Below are 23,827 nucleotides of genomic sequence, written 5' to 3'. Positions count from 1 at the left end.
AGAGGTGTATGGGAAGCATAAGGTGCCATTTATGTATTTGTAAGAATGATAGGGTCTATAGAGGGTGCTGATTTGCATTACTTACAGATTAAAATGGTAAGTTGAAAAGACAAAGGAAATAAAAACTGGGTAGAGCATGATACTACAGATCACACATTTAGCAGGGACATAGCTACAGTTACAAAGTTAGGTATGAGTACAAGTTTGAGGTGGAATTTATCAGGAGTTGGTAGCTCTCTTAAAAGTGACTGGTTTGTTTTAAGCATCTGACTCTGCAGAAAAGTGACGTCTGAAACAAAACTGTAGAGGGTTCAAATAATTGTTAGTTTCAAGGTGATGTAGCAGTAGTTCAGAGACTACATTCTCCAGCACTCATGACAGAACTCAAAGAAGACTAATTGGTCTTATTTGCTGATATATTCCAGCTTTTCACAGTAAACTGAGCACAGTATGAGTTGTAAAACAATACTTCATCTGCATTCTAGTGAGGTACAATTAACACAGCCTCAAAAAGGCCTCAGAGACCTTTTTTTTTAAACAACTATTTTCAATGTAAGAGTAAGCACCTCCTATTGTTTCGTAAAGTCAGAATGTCCCCATGACAAAGCCGTAAAGAGTGAAGCAGCAATGACTTAATGAAATCATATGAATCATAGCCAACAGTAGGCCTGTTCTGCAAATGTGATATGAATGACAATAACATCACATTGATCACCCTTGGTGTCTTTTGAAAAAACGAATGAAAGTCCCTGTGGTGTAAAAGGACTTAATTAGGTTTTATTAGGCTGTTAGATTGCTGCCATGAAAGATGGTGACTCAGCGAGAGCTAGCTAAATTGTCTTTCTGTATCTCAAGACAGGAAAGCATTTTCAGGATGCCATAATGGGCTGAGAAGTAGATTACACTTTCTTTAAACTTTACAGAAATATTCTGCAAATACAGATTTTCAACACTAATCCAAGACACAAAGAAACATTAAACCTGGTAAGGTGAAGCATGGCAGCATTTTCACTGGATCATCCATCAATCAACCAATCAATCAATCAATCAATCAACAATCAATCAATCAATCAATCAATCAATCAATCAATCAATCAATCAATCAATCAATCAATCAATCAATCAATCAGTCAGTCAGTCAGTCAGTCAGTCAGTCAGTCAGTCAGTCAGACAATCAATCAATCAATCAATCAATCAATCAATCAATCAATCAATCAATCAATCAATCAACCAATCAATCAATCAATCAATCAATCAATCAATCCTTATCTATACAGCCCCAAATCACAATAAATATTATCTGAAGAGTCTTTACAAACAGAGCAGGTCTAGACTTTACTCTATGTTAAATTATTAACGAAGACCCAACATCAAGCCAGGAGAAGATCCAGTTGCATCTTACAGACAGGACTCAGTGTGATCTCATCTTAATCAACCTGAACAGAGCACTTTGCAGCCAAGCAGTAACCTCCGGTCTCAAAACATGAAGCCCATGCAGAAGTGTTATAAACTGCAATTCATCGAGAATCCGCTTGAGGCAATTCAAAAAAGCCGATCTTTGCAGCAATAATAAACATGTTTACAGCCTGGTTCAAAAAACGGCTTGGGTCTGAGTAGCTAGTTTCTCTGTTGGCACACACTGTACGGGGGGGTGAACTTTTTTTAGAACATGACATGACTGACTTGACTGACAGGCGGGAACACTGTAGCTGTTGGCTTGGAGGCTCAAATCCCGCCTCTTTACCTCACACTTAGTTTGGTTGAGTTCAGCATTACCAATATGGCTCCCGCAGACGATTGGCTTCAAAACAGAGCTCAGGAACAGACGGTTGACGTCACTGATACTACGTCTATTATTTATACAGTCTATGTTTGCAGCATTTAACTAGTTACAGCGGCAAGGACAAACTTCCTTTTAATAGGCAGAAACCTTGAGCAGAACCAGACTCATGTTGGACAGCCATTAGCCTCAACCGAGTTGGGGTTGGAAAGAGGGATAGAGGAGATGAATAGAGAGAGAGAGATGATAGTGGTGGGGTGGACCATGTCAACAAGCAGGCATTAGCATTGAGCTAACCTCCAAGCTGCTAGCATGGCTTTGGTCACAGTTCAAGTATGAAACTAGGAGCCACAAAACTTAAATGAACTCAGGACGTTTGAGTCTCTGAGCTGATACAGAATGACATGCGGCTCAGTTGACCCTGATCCTCATACAGAACAATATTTTCTGCTGCTACTCCCAGGTCCTGTTCCACTGCTCAAACCTCATCAGGTACGGTATTACTTTTTAGAATTCATTTTCATCAAGCAATGAAGACTGAACTCACTTTGAAGAAGCAAACATGACTGAATAAAATCAGACTCTCTGCGTGGAGTGTCTCCGGGCTTCAGAAAGTAAAAGCTGTTAATGCAAAACGCAGCTTTGCTCTACAAAGTCAGAGTCAATCACTGAATCATGGAGAAACTACCGGAGCTTGAAATTCCATTTTAAAGTCTTGTCAATCACACTATCTGTGGTCACCATGGCAACAGAGAAGAGTATAAAGCCAGCCTATTTCACCTGTGTCCAATCTCAGGGCCTTGAGGATTAATGAATTTGGACCAGTAAGAGGAGGTGGATTAGATTGATTTCAAGCCGACAGTGTTTGTGTGAGTGTCGGTGTGAAGCATATATGTGTTTATATTTCTTTTGGCTTTGGTGAGTCCGTCTCATCTCTCTGTGCTCTCTCCCAGCACATCTATCACGGAGTGAGTTTCCTCTCCGACAACACGGACGAGTAACAAATCAACACTCACTTGACCCCTGCGGAGAAGCTGACGACGGGGAAGAAGAGCCCGTCTGTGTTGAAATTTTCAAACATGCCCTGGACCGGCTGTCCGTTGATCCTGAAAGAGATGCTGGGAGCTCCGAGATCCAGACAACAGCTCACCACATCCTCTGAGGTCAGGATGTGCTGGTTCATGGACGCTACTGCCCGCGGGATGCGACCTGTTTGGAACAAACGCACACACATACACACACACAGACACACACACGCGGTTCTGTGAAATATGAGCCAATGAGTGATGCTGGCACAGATCATGTCTCTCACACACACAGGATTCAACACACAAACATGCACTCATAATCACACACACACACACTCTGGGCAAGGAGATGGTCCCTGCAGGGTGCTGGTTCCGTCTAGACACAACCTGGCTGTAGCCCAGGGTTAGCACTCATCTTTATTAGATTATCTTATTAAGATATGAGCTGGGTTACACGATTGGCTTTATACAAAGACAGATGACAGAACTCCTCCCCTCTACAAAAACGAAGCCAAAACAACCCACCACTGTAGGTGCTGACATCTTGCACATTTGAAGCCATTTGAGTCTGCGCAGTAGGCACCGGCTCTTAGATACACAGTATTGACGTGCCGCCCTTTTCACTGACAGTAACATATATTTAACTTACTAATAAAAACGAAGGTCCTTTACGAAGGCAAAGAACACAGCATTTTGTATCTTATGAGGTGGACAAAGTTTAATGATCACTCTCCCCATTCCTCCACTACTCTGCTAATCCAGGGAACAGAGGCTGCATTTGACAACAATCTTGACATTATAAATAAATAAACAATTAAAAATAAATATTTCAAAATGAATGAATGCTTGCAAATAAATCTGCATGAAAAGATGGATTTGTAATGACAGAAACAATTTTTAAGAAAAATGGTGTTGATTTCTATTTTAATCTTTAGAGTCTGACCCATGTCCCATCTGTTAACATGGAGGAGGTGGGTTTTCTGACCTGCAGTAAAGGAAGCTCTAAATCTTTGGTTTCACTTTCAGGTAGCTGTCTCCTCATCTATCTTTTATAAAGTCTCTGAGCAACACATGCACCGTTTTTTTCCTCCCACTGACCTGACCAGAGGTGAAGTCCATCAAAACCAAACGAGTAGAGGTCGTCTCCCACTCCATTACCCCCCCACCCCTCTCCTCCTCCAGGGTAAGGAGCGTAGCCTTTGGTGTTGGCCCAGCCCAACCTCAGGTGTGATGGCTCGCTGGTCACAAAGTGGTCCACCTGGTCAATCATCAGCTCATAGTACCACTTCTTGTACTGAGCAGAACCCTCACTCACCCCAAGGAAGATGTTGGGTCTCATACTGACAAAGAAGTAAAACAAGAAATCATTAGTTATCCCCCCGAGGAACATATCAGATATGATCATGTTCATTTGGGATGTTTTTTCCCTTAAAAAATAATGAGATTCTCAGCCCTTAGGACCAGATAATTAAATTTGCTTTTAAATATTTGGTTTGGAAAGTTCCTTAAAGTGCTCATTTTAGGGAACAAGGCAGAGCAAAGCAGATCACTGAACTAGTGTAAGACAATGTTCTAGAGAGATTTCAGAGATGGGAGTTGTGCTAAAATGACCCCAACATAACAACATACTTTTTTTATTGTAAAATACGAAACACTAATAGCTTAAGGATGACATGAAAGAATACGAGGTTCAAAGACCAAGACATACTTGAGTTTTCAGTTGTCCAGTTGTGTTTGTAGGTGTTCCAAAGCAAGTGAAATTCAAACTAAGACTGGCTGTAACATGAGATTTAAGTAGAGATTTATACGTCACTAAATTCAAACTGCACCAAACAATTTCATGCATAGATGTCAGCTGCTGCTTAGCTACATGTGAGTTAACAGCTACCCAGCTTGCATAGCCAATGTTAGCTAGCATATACTTAAAGTTTTAGAGCTGAAATTAAATTCAGTCACTCACTGGTTTAAAAGTGGCCCGAACAAATAACTTCAGAAGAAACTATCATACAAACCAAGCATTATCGGAATTCCTTGTGTCACTCAGTTGACACACAGGCCAGGACTTTAAACACAGAATAACAAATAAGGCCACAATTTCCTTCGTAAAAGCACTTCACAATGACTGTAATACACGTGCCTCTACAGCCCCTTTCACAAATGAGCTACTACTTGACTCTAGGAAATGGTTTCAGAACACATTGGTGTAGCAGTCAAATATAAAAGGCAAGATCATATAGTACACTGCATTGCATCCATTTGATTCCCAAATGAAGAATCCACAAATAGTGGAATTTTACACATAGTTCAATTGGGATTAATGGCAATTAACTACTGAGATACAGTTATTGATGGGTATTAAAAAATAATAGTTTGACAGCCCTAACCACAACATCATCCTAAGGTCCACTGTAACGGCAGATTATGAATGAATAAGAAAACAAAATACCAGCAACCAAGGCTAAGAAGACAGCAAAATGAGAGACAGCATCACTTCCGTGAGCACATGAAAAGATCAGCAAGGAGGTAGACTGTAATTCTTCATCTGCAGGGAGCACCAACATCAGCACCACTCAGAAGGCCCTCAGAGTACCTTTAATGTTGTTCCACACTGTAGTTTAACAAAAACACAAACATCATTGATGGATTGCTGACCTCTGAACGTCATTGACCAGCTGTGTTTGCAGCAGCAAATCTCTCTTGGGAAGCAAGTGATCACAGATCAGGTTCTGATTGGTTCTCACAGCAACTCCGTTACACACACACAGCGAGCAGAGGACATCCAGGATCTGAAAGAGAGAAAGTGGAGGTGACAAAGGGGGAAAATCAAAGCTGTGAGTCAAGAGAGAGCTCAACATTGATACAACAACTGATTACACACTGACCTCATTGTCCCAATTAAACCCCTGAAATGAATCCATACCTTCCAGTAATGACTTATTATCTTTGTCCAGGTTGCTGCTCTAGGGACAAACTCATTGCATGCAACCGCTGCATAATTGCCAAAGATGCTTATAGGGGGCAAAACATGTCCAATAAAATCCCTTTTGATGCTTAACAAAGCAGAGAAATTAAATGAGCTAGGAAGCTTTGCCAAAGGTGACAGCCCAGAGTAGCCATTCTTTATGGTTGGCTCTTTTTCTCCTGCCTTCACAGCAAATGATACATTCTGGCTGATTTATGTCTCGGTGCAGCTGACTGCCCACTCCTGATCTCTTTTCACTGTTAAACTGATTGATTCATGATGGGGACACACTGCAGCCAAACCCACAGGGACCCTCCGTCAAAGAGGGTTCAGAAAAGAAGGTAAGAAGTTTGTGTGCTGGTAGAAGGTAAACACAATGAATTAGTAGCTAAACAGAGGACGTGGTGACAAAGCAGCCCAAAGGGAACTGTTATGGAAATGAATGTGCATCCAATGAAGCATTTTGGTGAGCCTAATAAGGAAAGAGCTGGGGATGACTGCATGCAAGAGAAACAGGCACTTCCAGTTGAGTTCACTTCCATTTCAGCCTGCTGTGGGGTAGTTTTGCTTGAACACAAGTTTTGAATGTTATTTTAGAGTGCTTCCAAGAATAGTTCAACACTTTGGGAAATATACTTATTTGCTTTCTTGACATCAGTAAGGTGAAAAGAGAGAATTGACATGTCAGTGGAAAGTGTAGACAGAGTCAGCTGTGGGTTAGCTTACCAGAACATAAACAGTAATGTCCGTTTACAGTTACTACATTGTACATAAAGTGTAGAAACTGTATCTGAGGGGGTCTGGATTGGAGATTAAGGATGTGTCCTGATTTCAGTTTGTATTATGTTTACAGTCTGGGTAGTACTGACTAATCGTGTGTCAGCGCGCTTTAGTGTTTACATGAAAAGCAATCCAAAGAGAGCAAAAGCAGGCAGAAAGTAATCTACGGTAATTACATTCTAGCTCCCATCAGAGGTAATCTGAAAATAAATGTATCTCCATAAACAGATATCTGCAAGCAAGTGGAGCTAACAATCATTCTAGACCAAAACATTTTAACTTTAGCGACAGATTTACTTGTAAATATGTCACAAAGCACAATCAGCAGTGAGATTTCTTGACTTCTTGGAGTGCATCAGAAATTATCAATCATACCTCCATTAAACAATCAAGCACTTCTTCTCGTCTTGGGAACAGATCCAACAAAGCTTGCATTTTTACTTTTCACAAATCTGTATCATGATGTCATTGTAACAAATGTAATTAATTCAGGTAAAATTGTTTATTCTTTTCAGGTTCATATTGAAGAAGTCATCACAAGTTAACCCTAACCCTAACCCAATCATCGGATTTTTCTCAATGCCAACCTGAGGACATTAATAATGTTTGCTTGAGTTTGGTTCTGGTTCTGTTTACTTGAGTTTGGTTATGGTTCTGTTTGCTCAAGTTTTGTTCTGATTCTGTTTCTGTTTACTTTAGTTGGTTCTAGTTCTGTTTGCTCAAGTTTTGTTCTGGTTCTGGTTCTGTTTACTTTAGTTGGTTCTAGTTCTGTTTGCTTGAGTTTGGTTCTGGTTCTGGTTCTGTTCACTTGAGTTTGGTTCTGGTTCTGGTTCTGTTTGCTTGAGTTTGGCTCGGTTCTGGTTCGGCTCTGGTTCGGTTCTGGTTCGGTTTTGTTCTGGTTCGGTTCTGGTGCGGTTCTGGTACGGTTCTGGTTCGGTTCTGGTTCGGTTCTGGTTCAGTTCTGGTTCGGTTTTGTTCTGGTTCGGTTCTGGTGCGGTTCTGGTTCGGTTCTGGTTCGGTTCTGGTATGGTTCTGGTTCGGTTCTGGTTCGGGTCTGGTTCGGGTCTGGTTCGGTTCTGGTTCGGTTTGCTTGAGTTTGGTTCTGGTTCTGTTCGCTTGAGTTTGGTTCTGGTTCTGGTTCTGTTTGCTTGAGTTCGGTTCTGGTTCGGTTCGGTTCTGGTTCGGTTCTGGTACGGTTCTGGTGCGGTTCCGGTACGGTTCTGGTTCGGTTCTGGTTCGGGTTGTTTCGGTTCTGGTTCGGTTCTGGTTCAGTTCTGGTACGGTTCTGGTTCGGGTCTGGTTCGGTTCTGGTTGGGTTTGCTTGAGTTTGATTCTTGTTCTGTTTGCTTGAGTTTGGTTCTGGTTCGGTTCGCTTCTGGCACGGTTCTGGTTCGGTTTTGTTCTGGTACGGTTCTGGTACGGTTCTGGTACGGTTTGGTTCGGTTCGGTTCTGGTTCCGGTCTGGTTCGGTTCTGGTTGGGTTTGCTTGAGTTTGGTTCGGGTTTTGTTTGCTTGAGTTTGGTTCTGGTTCTGTTTGCCTGAATTTGGTTCGGGTTCTGTTTGCTTAAATTTAGTTGTGGTTCTAACCCTAACCCTAACCCTAATCCTAACCCTAACCCTAACCCTAACCCTAACCTTAACCCTACCCCTAATCCTAACCCTAACCCTAACCCTAACCCTAATCCTAATCATAACCCTAACCCTAATCCTAACCCTAACCCTAACCCTCATCCTAATCCTAACCCTAACCCTAATCCTAATCCTAATCCTAACCCTAACCCTAACCCTAATCCTAATCATAACCCTAACCCTAATCCTAACCCTAACCCTAATCCTAACCCTAACCCTAACCCTAATCCTAATCCTAATCATAACCCTAACCCTAATCCTAACCCTAACCCTAATCCTAACCCTAACCCTAACCCTAATCCTAATCCTAATCCTAACCCTAACCCTAACCCTAACCCTAACCCTAATCATAACCCTAACCCTAATCCTAACCCTAACCCTAATCCTAACCCTAACCCTAACCCTAACCACCCTAATCCTAACCCTAACCCTAACCCTAATCCTAACCCTAACCCTAACCCTAACCCTAATCATAACCCTAACCCTAACCCTAATCCTAACCCTAACCCTAACCCTAATCCTAACCCTAACCCTAACCCTAATCCTAACCCTAACCCTAACCCTAATCCTAACCCTAACCCTAATCCTAACCCTAACCCTAACCCTAACCCTAACCCTAACCCTAATCATAACCCTAACCCTAATCCTAACCCTAACCCTAATCCTAACCCTAATCCTAACCCTAACCCTAATCATAACCCTAACCCTAACCCTAATCCTAACCCTAACCCTAATCCTAACCCTAACCCTAACCCTAATCCTAACCCTAACCCTAATCCTAATCCTAACCCTAACCCTAACCCTAACCCTAAGCATAACCCTAACCCTAATCATAACCCTAATCATAACCCTAACCCTAATCACAACCCTAACCCTAACCCTAGGATCAGGGTAAGAATGGTTTTGTAACAGAACAAATGCACAAAATTGTGCATTATAAGGCTTCTCATAAAAACCTTGCTGACAACACCCTAACTTTGCAGCGTACAAGTGAATTTGTTAATTCTAGTTTATTTAATACAAAACAATAAGTGTATGATTGAAAATGGCCCATCATATGCTGGACTTTTTCTTGGCCAGAAGCTGTTTCCAGGCAACCAGTGAACATTCCAGGTAGTAACCATTGAAAGCAAAGTTGCACATACTTTTGTACAGATCAAGGTTAACCGTTTCCCTCTCTTTCCATTTGTTGTGCTAGGCTAAAAAAGCAAATTGGCTTCTGGTTTTAACTATTTACTTAGCTTGCAGATGTATGCATGGGACTATAATTCTTTTCCAGGTCTCAGCAAGTCAGCAACTTAATTCTAATGTGTTGTTTCCACTCACTGAGCTGTAGTTCCTTTATGTATGGATACACATTTTACTCTTGGGTTCATTCTCAGTTTTATCTTTGCGTCAATCACTGATGTGTCAATGTTTTATATCACCATAAAGATTGTAATGCTCATTAGCACAGGTACCCTGGCTGCTCACCTTGTGGTTGCGTCCGTGCTTGTAGAGCAGCGATATGATTGACTTGATGTGTCCTCTCTGGATGATGTTCAGGGCCTCGGGGCTCTCAATTAAAATGCAGTGCAGAACTTCCAGGATGCCTGCACAGATTCATCAATTAGTTAACACCCATCGAAGAGAAAGACACACACACACACACACACACACACACACACACACACACACACACACACACACACACACATAGAGGACACCTGTCAAAGACACATCCAGTCCTGCCCGGATCAACAGAAACACTCAGTGCTGTAGCTAAAACCTTTACCATACTGTACATAAAAAAGGGGCAGCTATACAATTTCAAAGCAAGCTGTGTTAACTTTTTGCATCTTTTATAAGTCAGACTTTTGAGCACTGCCACTGAAGAAAGAGATGTCTCTTAGAAGGAGAGAATTGACTTTTTCACTGCAGGATAAGAATGTGTTAGAATGATAATGAGCATACCTGAAGAAGACTCCAGTCTCTCCAGTTTGCTAACCAGCCAGTCCAAGTTGTTGGAAAACTGGGTGCAGTTATTTCTGTTCCCTCTGATCAACGCAGCTGCAGGTGAGAGCAAAAATGTGCAATTAATCAATTATTCATTTTTAAAAGAGAGGTTTTTTTTTGTCAGAAGCGGTGCAATGGATCCCTGGCAGTGTACATTTTTGAATACACCTTGTTTGCGTGCCCTAAGTGGGGGGAGGAGAGAGGTTCTGCTTGGACACTCTGATACATGTTAATTTGGAAGATGCCTAAGATAGAGGGAGGGGGAGGAGATAAGACATAAACACACAGGGATAGACACACCCACATATGTCCTAGCTACAAAAAAAAAAAGGCAGGGTCACAAAACGCAGTCAAGACGGGGAAGAAAAGAGGGCGGTATCCCAAATCCACTTAGCGCTGCGCCGGAGCAGGTGGGTGGAGGAGGGAACAGGAGAAGAGAGGAACGTGTGTGGAACACTAATATAAGCCAGGAGGTGGTATCAGTGTAAATAAGGATGTGAAGGACAGACTTGGAAGGGAGAGGGGCTTCAAAGGGGCAGGGTGGAGGATAACCTTCACATGTGGACTACAAACACTCTCCTTTTGGGAATGTGACTTATCCAAAACAGGGAGAAAATCATTACTGCTGGCAACTGCTATACTAACAAATGCATGTGACTCCAGCCAGACGTGGCATTTAGTAGATACAGAAGAGGACAGCAGGATTGCAGACAGAGAGGGGGAGTAAAAAAATGCATATATTTCCCCTGCCAGATCATGTCAGGGAGATACGTCCATATCTGACAGAGCATATGCTGGCAAAGGGAAAGGTTAAAGTGATATAAAGAGACTGATGACATTGTGCTTTGGTAGAGCGCAGTAACAGTAAACACAGCATTAGATAGAAAGAAAAAAAAGACAATGATGAGATGACATTTGCATGAAAAAGCAATCTGGCCAATGGCTGATGCCCTGGAAGCACATCGCTAAGACCAAGAAACCCTCTTGTAAGCAGTGCGCCACATGCCGCTGAGTCTTTCTCAAACAATGTGAGCGTGTGTGTATCTATGGGGGTATTTATTGTATTTGTGCTGTGTGTCTCTGTGCACATGTCTCTGTTGAATTCTGGCAACCTCAGAATTCAGCTCTCCGCAATGAGTCTGTTCATGGCTCTTTAAATATCATCCACACTTTATCTCAGAGCAGAAACTCTCTTCTGTGTGAGGGATTACAGTACTCTGTTGTGTGTATGTACCTAAACAATAACGTGTGTGTGGGTATGTGTGTGTATGTGTTGTTGCAGTGTCTTACCCAGCAGCTCATATAACAGATTGAGGATGTCTTTCCAGGCTGCTCCGGCCTCTGATCCAGCACATTCGCCAAAGTGTGCAGCACTGTTGTAGACGTTCAGACGGTCGATACAGTTGGAAACCAGAGTCAGCATGCCCTAAGACACACACAGTGATACAACTAATAAACACAACATGACCGCATACACACACATCCTGAATTAAGTACATGAAGCATTAACTAAAAGCATGAATTAGTATGACAACTGTATTTGATGAACTCTTTGAGTGGTATACAATTATAGTAATAGCGATAATTACAAAAAGTTTACTTTTATTTATAATGCACCTTTCAAAACCAGTGTTACAAGGTGCCATACATTTAACAGAGACCAGGTCTGCTGAGTCAGTGAGCTCTTTTAAATCCCCTCTTAAAACATACTTTTATCGCAGAGCCTTCCAGGATTTTATCTGAATTTTATTTGACTTTATTTTATTTTAACCATCTTAAGAAATATATTTTAAATTTATTTCCTTTAGAGTTCTTTTAGGGGAATTTTATGTCTTTTAAAATATGTTTTATTTCTTTATCTTGACTTGTGTGTTTTTATGATCTGCCTGTTTTATTTTGCTGCCCATGTAAAGCACTTTGTAACCTGGTTTTGAAAAGTGCTCTACAAATAAAATTATTATTATTATTATTATAAGCACATGGGGTAAAAGCACAAAAACAAAATTAAATGAAGACGTAAAAAAATCATAATAAGATAAACCTGAAAGTAATAAAGTAATTAAAAGAGCACACAAGTTAAGCGAAAGCCCTTAGATTAAAGCAACAAATTAAAAGTGGACACATTCTTTGCCCAATCTGAGATTGTCTTGCAGGGATTTTTCCAAATCTGAGGGGTCCGATCACCTTCGGTCACAAGTCAAGATTCAGGAGTGATCAGAAGAATCCTGCCAGATGAACTAAAAACATCAATCTTGTGGAGCTTTACAATCAAGCAATAATGTCTTAAGATCAATTCTAAAAGTAAGTGGTACCTAGTGAAGGTCAGAAAGCGTGTAACTGATGTGCTTGTTTCTTTTGAAACAAGTTAAAAACTGAGCAGCAGCGTGTAAGGGATAATGTATAGTGAGTGGGTAGTTATGCGTAATAAAATCCTGACAGGATGAGATAAGAGCCTGATAACCACCCACTCACTTTACACAATCCTGCTCATTCTTAAGTGACGCTAAAAACAAACTTTGTGTCTGTTTTCTTCAGTTTGAACAACTTCTCTTTCATTCAGCTCTTTGCAGGTTTTGACATCCATCATTACATTTGTTGCTTTTTCCTACTCTCATCTTCTTTTCACTGCTGGTGATTGGTCAGCTATTACCCATGACTCTATAGTTTTGTGCTCTCTAAATAAATTGAGAGCAGTAATAAAAGTATCCTCAGCGATGCTATCGGAAACTAGCATTTCTGCCACATTGTCAACAGGGAGAGGTGAAATCATAACATATGTGAATGTGTCGGCCCCTTTCCATCAATTGATTTGATATGATGTGTGTGATCCGGTAGTCCCTGAAGGCATTCTTGCTATTAAGAATTAATTACCGTTGTTACAGGGTTTTGTCCAATCAGAATCAAGTATTTAACACAGCTGGGTGATTAGTAAGAATGCTAGTTAATAATCAGATTACATGGATGTTTTCTTTATCAATTCCATAATACAGTGAGTTACAATAAAATCTGAAGAGGATGAATGTTTGAACAACCTTTCCTAAAATAGAAAGGAATGGTCTAACCTTAGAAATGAGTCTACTGCTGTAAATGAACACGCCTGCACCGCTTTGGACACCTTAGTACTAAATGAGAGACTAGAGAGGAAGACCACTCCAAGATTTCTGGCCTCCTCTGCAACATACACTTGAACCACACTGGACTTGAACCAGATATAAAGCAGTAAATAACAATTCAATTAGACTGTCAATTATGTGACGGTCTTGAACGCAGCCCTGTGGTGGTTGAATCATGGTGATTTATTCCACACAGAAATAGCTCTGATGATCAGATATGCTAAAGAGAGGGAGTAAAACAGACAAAAATGGAAATTGCTGATGAGTTATGATGCTGGGAAAACTCATGAGTCAGCTGCCTGTGGTGACAAATTGACCTTCTGTGTGAAATATATCAGAGGTGGTACAGATACAGGCTGTTTAGGAGCATTATAATAGGGAGCCAGATGAATAGGGTAGAAGATGAAAAGCTAAAATATGCATGATTTGACAACTTGCTTTTTGATTTGGTTAATTTTCACTTGTCTATGTTGACTTGAGGAAACCCACTGTAGTCTGGTGAGTAGGGGGGAGTTTTAATAGTTGACATCATAGGCCCACTCAGTGAAGCAGCTGACATTTTGTAATTGATGAAAGCAATTTAGGTCCTAGAGGTTTAGCAGAAAGCTTCAGTGCACTCGTGCCAGCTACGGGAAAACTTATAACACCAAAACTGCTGACGCCTCCAAAAGCAGTGCCTCCGAATACAAGATGGCATTGGAACACACCACAAAGAATCAATCCCTTTGGCCTTTCTCATACTTTGTCTTCTGCACGTTTTCTCTCTGCTCTCTCATGCGTGGAGTCACTTACAATAATTTCCCTCAATCAGAAGTCCAAATCTTAACTCTGATGGGTGGAGGGAGTTCATATTTTGCTGCACTGCAGAACAGCTCCCCATATCATTAATTGATGCTTCATTTGACTCCCTCGTTGATGAAACTTACTTCCTGTTTGAAAAGGTTCTGCCGGTTCTTGAGCGAGCGCAGCTTGATCTGCCTCTCCTCGTGCTCCAGCTCAGCATCAGGGAGCTGGAAATACGCGATGAGGTCATTGAGGGTTTGGAGCACCTCCTCGACCGGCAGCGCAACCAGTGCTCTATTCTTAACACCCAGACAATCTAGGTCTCTGTGAGGGGGGAGACAGAAAAGGCACAGTCACAATCACAAAAAAAAAAAAGCCTCATTCAGAAAGACGACAGAATTGTGACGCTTGTGTTCAAGTTTAGCTTTTAAATGACTCCCATTCATCACAAATGCATCAACCTCCTGGTAAAGATGCTCTAATGGAGCAGCTGAGCAGACTTAAGGAGAGGCTGTGATGACTAACACAATGTTTAGCCCACAGGTTCATCCATGCTGAAATGCTGATTTCCGCTGGAGTGCTAAAAATAGCTCCTGTCGTAAGCGTGGGAGGGGAGCGGGGAGATGTGTGTGTGTCACAGCCACGGGGGAAGCAGACAGACTCTCACATGTTCCCAGTGTGATGGGCCCTGAGCCCGACCCAGGGGGACAGCAGGCCGTTTGATAATAAATAAGGGTAGTAGAAGCATCCACTTACGTGCTCCACAGCTTGTTTTTTTTTCATAACTGGCCTTGCGTAGCCGAGACGGGGCTTGCAATGTTTGCCATTTTGGAAACGCATGAGTGGATCACTGAGTGAGCTGTCTGGGGCTTTGGCACCCCACTCAGTCAAAACTCACAGCCCTGGAGCTGAACTCTCTACTGAGTGCATTCACAATCAGGAGGGACGTTACATCAAGATTGTGTGGCCTGTGTGAGAGTCCACAAGGCTTTTTAAAATGTTACGTTTTGAAGCTTCACCGCTAATTTGTTGATACGGAGCATTTGGGGACTCTTTGTTTTATCATCCCTATTAATTATGCTCTACAAACATCAGTGCGGTGCTTACGTAACTTGAAGCAGGAGATTTTGCTGATCGCCCTTTCAAAGTGGCTCAAGACAAACGTGGACGATGACTCGGTTTAATTAGGCAGTTTGTGTGATCACGTCACCGCTTGGCATGTCTCAACGAGGAGTGTAAGTGTTACTGAAATGTTTAGCATACCTGATGAAGCGGTTAAAGAGTAATGTGGTGTTGCGGATGATTCGTGCGGCGCGAGACTCCTCGTGTTGACAGCGCTGTAGGGTCAACCCGTCATCCATGTGACCTTCAGCGTGTAGGCACGCCTTGAGATTGTAGAAAAAGACAGAGCGTGAGACATTAGCATTGAATGTTTTTTATGGTAAAAGAGAGGGAAGGAAGAGAGAGCCATTATATGATAATATCTTAAGTGCAGTAGCTAACAGGGGCAATCATGCTGCAACTGCCAAAATAATTACCATAAGGGGAAACAGGCTACTCGCTCAGACATTGTGCGTATCCAAATATGTGCATAAGTCCCAGAAAAATGCAACAACAGAAACGCTCCTCTTTGTTTTGGACTTAAGCATGTGTTTTTCAATTAGCATAATTTCTGAATTTGCATCATATTCCTAAGGAAATGGTTGGGGCTGTTACAGCTCAACTTCCCTTATCAGCCACCGTACCTAGGCCTTCATCAAGCTACTATGTCTGGAACACAGGTGCTGTCTCTACAGGCTATCTGGCTCTGTTAACATGCAGGGCACATCTTCACACTTGCACAAACGTCTATCACTTCTGACACAGTAGCTGAGGGACAAGGTTTATATTTAGTGGAGGAAGAGATACAAACTAATAGACAATCATCCTTACTCAATCAAACTCATTATAATTATCCGCTTCAAGGTATCTCATTTATTTATTACATTTGGTTTTTTTCTATATCATCCAAAGACAAACTGTTGGTGTGTGTGCTTGTGTTTGTGTCTGCTCACTCGTCTCTTGAGGGGACCCAGACGGGCAGATTTGACATCGGGTGCCTGGTAGGAGAGCCACAGCCCTGTGGCTACGTGCATGATGAAGCAGAGCGAGTCCCCGTATTTAATCTCCGCTACCCCCATGCCCTCGATGTCCCGCTTGGGACTCTGCTCCAGCTTCTCCTGCGCAAAGGAAAGGAGAAAATGAAGACAATGAAAGCTGTCAGAGCAGCACACATTAGCACACTAGCATTATTACAGCATGTGCACATTAAAGGCACACTGCATGCAGATTTGTTCTTAACCACCGACCAACTGTCGGATGCTTCTGCTGTTTATGGCTCCATCCATCACGGTGAGATGATTGTATTTGTTTAGCTATTAGGATCAGCCCCCAATCGACATGAGGACTGAAGTGATAAATGACTTCACTTACATTCTATAATACATGCTTTAAATCCACATTGTAAGGGTCGCTAATTGGCACACATTCACCGGCCATATCTAGAAAGTCCATTATGTAGAGTAGGGCTAAATGGGCGTTGTAGTCGGAGTCTGCAAGTTCAGCTAAATTAACCTCCATGGTAGTGTTGCTGTCACTGCTCTAATAATTCTTGTAATTTTCATCGTCCTTGACCAAATGATTTTCCAGTCCAAGGGGGGTGGGCGGTTCATTTGGGAGGGTTTTAAAGGTGATCCATTGTTGGCGCTTTACGGCTAAGCTTAACCCTGAAAGACCTAGAGAAAATAATATAGAGAAATGGAGCAAAATCTTTTTCTTAAAGGAGAAACTAGAGAGATTTTGCAAGAAAATATTGAGTTTTTAGCTAAATGTAATGTTGCAATGTTTGGCCTTGGGGGCAACATTTATGCACTCGCATTACCTGCAACATTACACAGAACAAATGAGAGGTTAATTCACAGGGTTGTTAGCTCATTTTGCCCTGGTTCACAGTATATTATGGATAATGATCACTTACCAGTCATCACTTATGAATAACCATTTAGTGAAGCGGAAAACGAAAAAACGTATTTACAAAGTCGAATTTCATTGTAATTCCAGACATGAAAAAATTAACTATCCAAAAACATTGTGAGGATTTGAACAGTCTGTTCTCAGGCAAGTGCAGAGAGTACTGCCTGACCCAGCTCACATCCTCCACTCTCAGTATGGAGTCTAACCATCTGGCAGACACGACAGACCTCCTCAATTCAAACTGAGCTGTTTAAAAACTCAAACATAGATTTTAGATCCTGTTTCTTGAAGCTGTATGTCTTGTGCAACAACATCAAGACTTCTTATGTTTTTCACTTATTCATGTTGTTTTTTTAAGCAATGTACAATGGTATGTGCAACATAGGCACTGTGCAATGCAATTGTGGTTTTCACTGGTGTGTTTTTCTCTGTTAACATGTGGGATGTGTTGAGCCTTGAATGTTTTTATTAATTAGTACAGCAATGGTTGCAGCTATATGTGCACCGCACCGTATAATTACATATTGTGTCAAATAATTTGGTTTCATGTTGTATAGTAATACCTAGTTTTGTATCATATGGTGTCATATCATATATCGTATTGTGTCATGTCTTGTCTATCTAACATATCATGTCATACTGATTCATAGAATACCATATGTTATCGTATCCTTTTGTGTCTATCTAATATATCTTTTTAATCATATATACTGTTGTATCTATTGTCTCATGCTGTATCTTGTCATATAGTATCACATCGCATCATATCATTTTGTATCATACAGATTCACATTGCGTCATATCATTTAACATGGTGTCATATTATATAGAATCACAGTACACTTTTTGTGTACTGTCATATTGTGTCATGTCATATCATATTGTGTTGTACACATTTGGTTGAATAGTATTGTATTGTGTTGTATTGAGTCATATGCAAAGAACAGGACCTCTGTGGAATGTTAATATGATATTAAAGTAAAAGAGTATTATCAGATATTTTACCTAGGACAGTTAAAGGTGGTGTTGTAAAACTGTAACACTGGGTCTCACAGCGTTGATGACAGTGTGTGTGGGTGTGTGTTTTTCTGTGTGTGTGCTTTATCTTATGTGACACAGGTCACCTTAAAGAACAGCAGGGAGTAGGATGCATTCATCGTGTGCCCTTGTATCTGTGCCGGTGCTAACCTTGGAGGCTCTGAAGCAGAAGGCTGTGGCGACGGTATCAGACCTCTCCCTGTCCTGCAGCACCAACCCCCTGTCCTCTGTCAGGGCCAAGTAGTGACCTGTGGTCAGGTGCCGCAGTCGGTAGGGCTGCCCCCATCGGATGTGGCTCCCGCTCCAGCTGCCAAGGTTGCATATCACACATTAAAATCAAACAAACATGGAGTAAATGTTGCCTTTTATAAGCCCTGGGAGCCTAATATCTGCTAATTAGTTGATCTAAACAGTGCTGCCAGCTGTCAATTATCCTTGTGCCATGCCGAGGAATAATTAGCTGAAAACATCTCTCTGATTATGCACTTTGTTTCTGTTCAGGAAAGTCATAACAAACCAGGGTCAAACACTCAGGAGATGCGACAAATATCACAATTGACTCGAGCGAAATGGAAGAAATGGAAAGGCTGCATCCCTGTGGGGCTCTGAAATAGCCAGGATCAAAGACTTAAAAGGGAGAGGGAGGGAAGGAAGAAAGGAAAGAGGTAGGGGCATGATGAATAAAGAGACAAAGCGGCCACAGCGTAAATTCAAATGAAGGGAAAAGAGAGGACAGATGAATGGGGGAGAGAGTAATAATAGAAGGAGAAAGAAGTAGATAGAAATAAACAGGAGGGAGGGAGAACAGGACAATGATTACAAAGGAAACATAAAAGACTGGATTAGAAACGTGGTTGTGCAAAATACAACCCACCTGATTCGAAGTGGCTCTAGTCTCCACAAGGACCTAGCCTTGGCACCTGCTTTACCCGTCTCATAGTTGACTATCCTGAAAAGAAAAAAGAATGAGTGGGTGGTTTGTCTGTGGATGCTTTTAATGTCTAGCCACCACTGATGCTGTCGAGGGTGTTCATTCCAGCTGAGGAGAACAGCTCCTCCTCACTCTCTGTCTTCACACTGATGTTCACCTGGAGGACGTTGGACTCAGAAGGCACACACACACAAACAAACTGAAGTTCAGGTTTGTATTTACTCTGCCGACTACAGCGTCACATCCTTCAAACAGCGACATGTGCGCCCTGATAACCTACAGCTACACTGTCTATCAGAGATATGGGTGACTGGGTCCAATGATAAAAGAAATCGCTCATCGCCCCCCCTGCTGACAGCCTGGAGTGTGTTTGATCTGCCTCAGACAAATTATAGACCTCTAAAAATCCTTCTCCGTCTGAATTTCAAGGGCAACAGTAAGAAAAAGCCAGAGCTGGATATACACCCCGCCCCTATATCGGCCATGCTCTGTTCTAAAAATAGATTCCATGTGTGTACACGTATTTGTGCCAGGGAGGAAGACACATCTCCTGGCTTAGGGATGAGTGTGAATGGGCCTCGCCCGCTGTATTGACCCACTTCAGGCCCATGTGTGCCATTTTTCTAAGGCAAGCTTCACTGTGTTGGCATCAAGTGGCTAAGCTGGAGTTAAAAATAACACAGCGGCCATTTTGGCTCCCTGAGGGCAGAATGTCACATTGGTCAGGGGCATTTTTATGAGGTGCGTTGGGAGCTAACTCAAAGGTCAGTTAGCTTCTCATGGGCAACATAACTGTTCAAAGTGTGACTCTTTGTGCTGCACTGTAATCCAGTTTGTCTGATGCTGGCTATGTATCGCACCTCTGCTGCTCTGCACTCTGGTCCGACCCCGGGATGGCCACTACCTCATCGTGTCCGTGGAACAGCCGCATCACATGACCGCCCAACAGGTAGCCTATCAGAGAAGGAGGGACAGAGATTAAGAAGTTATAACTGGTTATGTTTTGTGGCTTGCACGTCTTTCCTTCACCAATTAGGGAAATTAACACCTGCTCTATTTTTACTGTGTATTTGTATATCTTTCTAAATCTATACAATGTTGTGCAGAAGATATATAGTGTGAGGTTTAGGTACAGGGTCTACCTTCTTCTATGTTGCTACCAGAGCAGATGGGATGGACGTTCCACAGGGTTTGCATGAAGGAAGCATCTACCTGGATGTTGCCGTTGGAGATTGACAAGTGCTGCAGAGATGAAGTAAAGGGAGATGCAGGATTCATTGCGTGTGTAAACAAACAAAATAAGGAACATCTACAATGAAGCTACCAACCAATTTAAGACCTTCCATTATCATCATCAACAATTAACATCAACACAATAATGACCAAAGTACCAAGTGCTGGGTCCCTCAAGAGCTGAACACAGATTCCCAGAGTAGAGCAGGACAGTGCGAGTCAATCGTAGCTGGAAGACATGATCTGCCATTGGGGACAACAGTCTAGCTAAGTGCATAATGCTTCCTAAAGAGCTGGGTCTTTAGCTGTCTTTTGAAAGTAGAGAGGGACTCTGCAGATCGAATGGGGTTGGCCAATTCATTCCACCATTTAGGGGCAACAGAAGAGAAGAGTCGAGCTAGTGATTTTGACTGTGCATGCAGGGAGGCCTAAACCCACATCAGTTACAGTGCAAGGTCAATCCACTTTGTTATTGTCATTTGAAATAAGCACCCTCACTAGCTGAGATATTGTACTTGCATGGTTCTACTTTTGTGTTTAACAACTAAATGTATTTAATAATGTGATCCTGTCAAAGAAACACTTTAATAAATGTTTTTAGTTGTAAATTAATCTCTACAGGGTAACCAGAGAAATAAAAAATGTTGGTCTGTAACAAGACTGTAACCGTGATACATAAGAAGTCAGTTTTTCACTGGGTGTTCAGGAAACTAAAAAACTGACAGATGCTGTCAGAGTCTAGGGATTTATACCGTCTGGAAGGGATGTGATGTGTATGTGTGTGGCTGTGTTTCCACACTTTATGTGCTGTAAGTCTGAAAAAACAGCCTTAAGGTGCTGTCCCCGAATGCCACTGAGTGGGTGACTGCACACTCGCAGATTGACATTGGTGGCTATAAGGGGATGGCGGTCATCTGGCCATGGCCCCAGCACACATGTGGGGGGAAAGACCACCTGTCTCCTGTCACCAACTTCATGGATCACTGGGGACATGTTTCCCAGGTAAACATAGCGAAATGCTAAAAGGCTAAACTAAGAGGGCAGAAAACGAGTTATAAGGTCAGCATGGAAGTAAAACAGCGACATAAGGGTGTCTGTTGTTGGCAGGATGTGGGAATGTGACAAATCCGTCAAACCAAACATTTCCTGTGTGGATCAAATTTAGCATAATGTAATTGTTAGCAGTCTTGGTGTCATCCAGAGGGAAGAAGTTGTCACTTTTAACGTTAAGCCTCCTGCAGGAGAGAGGTCACAGCCAGAGCGCAGCATGTGGTAACCGGATTGGGATAATCTGAAATTTTGTCGCATCAGGAGAAGCAGAGTTGATGCTCTCTTGCTAAGACTGTATATTATGCATGCACACATATACACACTAAATACAACTTGAAGGATCAAATTCCTAACATTGAACTTACGAGGTATCGCTCCGAGGACAAGCTGACGAGGATGAGGTCATCACCAATCCGCACTTTCTCTCCTTCAGATCTCTGTTTGGAAGCAGGGTGGATCGTCCACCAGCAGGCCTCACCTACAGCAAAACACACACACACACATACTGTGTATATGCTGTCTCCATATTCTGATTTATGCAAACTGATAGAGTGCTAACAGTTTGGAGAGAGTGCCACAATGCTGCTACCCAAATGTCATCTGTAATTACTTTTAAAGCAACATGGCAGAGAAGGCAGAAGTAAAAACTTGGACGTGTGTGGATGCACCATGGCAACAATCATCTGCTGCATAGTGTGAAATAGATAACAATGCAAATAAGAGGCAGACCAAGGTTGGAGAAAACAACAGCAGTACAACAAAATTTGCAGCAGAGATGAGATCGGTGCTGATAAAAGAACCAAATGGGATGTCTACAGTGTTCCACAGGGGTTATTAAATGCAAAGCTGAAAAAACACACATTGAAAAATCAGCTCATAAGCAAATAAAGTGCAAGCAGAGAGAGATAAAGAAAATGGTGGCTTGGAGACAACAGTGAGAGAGATAGACAGAGCAAAAGAGACAAGAGGAACAAAAACATGGACAGACAGAGAGACGGGGCAATAAAGGGGGATGAAAGCAGTCAGTGTCAGGAGGTTTTTCTTTTACCTGTTGAATCCTCCTGCAGGCCGACATCAAAGGACAGCTTATCTGTCTGTGACCTCGATGTCTTCAAACAGGCCAGATACTGTAGTCAACACACACAGGGCAGAGCTGTCACACACTCCTCGAGAGAAGTATATGTCACATGCACGAATTGTTAAAGCCCTTTCAATCTACCGTCTGATGATACAGTCTCAGCAGTCTGTCAAATACAAATAACCATTATTGCATTCTGGTGTAGCTCGCAGGTAGCCATACACTGCCTCCAGCAAAGACTACCATTTACATTTGCTGCATTGTTTGCAGTCAAATTAGCAACTTGGAAAATGTTGCTGTAATTTCTTGATCCATCCTTGTGGGAGAGAGCCTGATCATCTGTTATTGGCGAGTCTCAGTTTAACTGTGAATTGCAAGTAACACAGAGGAGTTATTCTGACTTACTAAAGCGGTTTTAACCCTAAAACCTCCAAAATGAAACAAGATTCTCTTTTGGTTTACTGGCAATCAACTGGTCTTAAGTTTACAGAGAAAAGAACATCATGATGCAGATTGCAAGCTTTGTCAGGTCTGTCCTAAAATGCTTGCTTGTTGAATGAAGGTCAGATCAACTGTTTCTGATGCATTCTAGAAAGTCAAGAAATAATCATAATGACTTGCTTGTTGCTAAGTTGAATTTATGGATCTAAAAAAAGCACTTGCAGCTGTGCTTACATGCAGATATCTGTTCCCAGGACATACATACATCATTGTCAGATTACCAGGAGGCAGGATGTCATAATGACAGATTGGGTTGTGCCTGCTTTTGCTCTCCATATGGACTGTTTTTTCCTGGATATACCCACGAACTGTATGAAACATGGATGTAGTCTCTGACGTCACCAACTGGTTCCTGGAGAGCCGGATAATGGTGGATGCCATTGTTGGAAATGCTGACTCATCCTAACATTTGATCAACCTGGACTCAGGCAAAGAGGTAGAGCAGAGACAGGCTTTTCGCCTCCTGGCAAACCCATGTAGATTATAAAGCGCAGTTTACTGCACTTCCACATTTGCTTCATTTCTCAACTTCGGACGGTGGTGCTTGGACACACCAAAGCCTGCTGATACATGGTTGTTTGGATTTTCTTGGACTACAAACAGAAAACAGGATTTCTCTCCTACTCTGTATTCCCAACCTTTGCTTCAGATTCTGCATTTTTTGTTGGAATCGATAAATACTAGTTGATAATGTTCAAATCTTCCTACTGTGTTATCTAGGTTTGGCTTTGTTTTCATGAATAGGATCTCTTACCATGGAGCTGAAGGAGTGTCGCAGGAGGATGGCATGTCCATACAGAAGAGTCTTGTGTCCGCCACTCTGCGCTGCCTGCACACATAATTCACACACACACACACACACACAAAGAGCACACATACACTTAGTTACACGTCAACTCCATCTCCTGACAGAA

General features: G+C 42.1%; 1 protein-coding gene across 1 annotated transcript in view; it reads right to left on the bottom strand.

The window, feature by feature from the left end:
- Positions 1-23,827, bottom strand: part of LOC117805906 (ryanodine receptor 3-like) — a 137,643-nt gene that overhangs the window by 69,128 nt on the left and 44,688 nt on the right. The window contains exons 5-20 of the mRNA XM_034674508.1: positions 23,668-23,742; positions 22,383-22,461; positions 21,700-21,812; positions 20,194-20,293; positions 19,912-20,005; positions 18,995-19,069; positions 18,271-18,427; positions 16,125-16,289; positions 15,334-15,455; positions 14,214-14,394; positions 11,465-11,600; positions 10,133-10,228; positions 9,653-9,771; positions 5,461-5,594; positions 3,907-4,148; positions 2,797-2,989 (exon numbers count right to left, since the gene is read on the bottom strand). Of these exons, the coding sequence (XP_034530399.1) occupies positions 2,797-2,989; positions 3,907-4,148; positions 5,461-5,594; positions 9,653-9,771; positions 10,133-10,228; positions 11,465-11,600; positions 14,214-14,394; positions 15,334-15,455; positions 16,125-16,289; positions 18,271-18,427; positions 18,995-19,069; positions 19,912-20,005; positions 20,194-20,293; positions 21,700-21,812; positions 22,383-22,461; positions 23,668-23,742 (2,081 nt within the window). The remainder of the gene's footprint in view (positions 1-2,796; positions 2,990-3,906; positions 4,149-5,460; positions 5,595-9,652; positions 9,772-10,132; positions 10,229-11,464; positions 11,601-14,213; positions 14,395-15,333; positions 15,456-16,124; positions 16,290-18,270; positions 18,428-18,994; positions 19,070-19,911; positions 20,006-20,193; positions 20,294-21,699; positions 21,813-22,382; positions 22,462-23,667; positions 23,743-23,827) is intronic.

The sequence above is a fragment of the Notolabrus celidotus genome, chromosome 22 (assembly GCF_009762535.1).
Source record: "Notolabrus celidotus isolate fNotCel1 chromosome 22, fNotCel1.pri, whole genome shotgun sequence".
NCBI lineage: Eukaryota > Metazoa > Chordata > Actinopteri > Labriformes > Labridae > Notolabrus > Notolabrus celidotus.
Note: the sequence above shows the minus strand (reverse complement) of the source record. Positions and strands in the feature narration are given on the sequence as shown.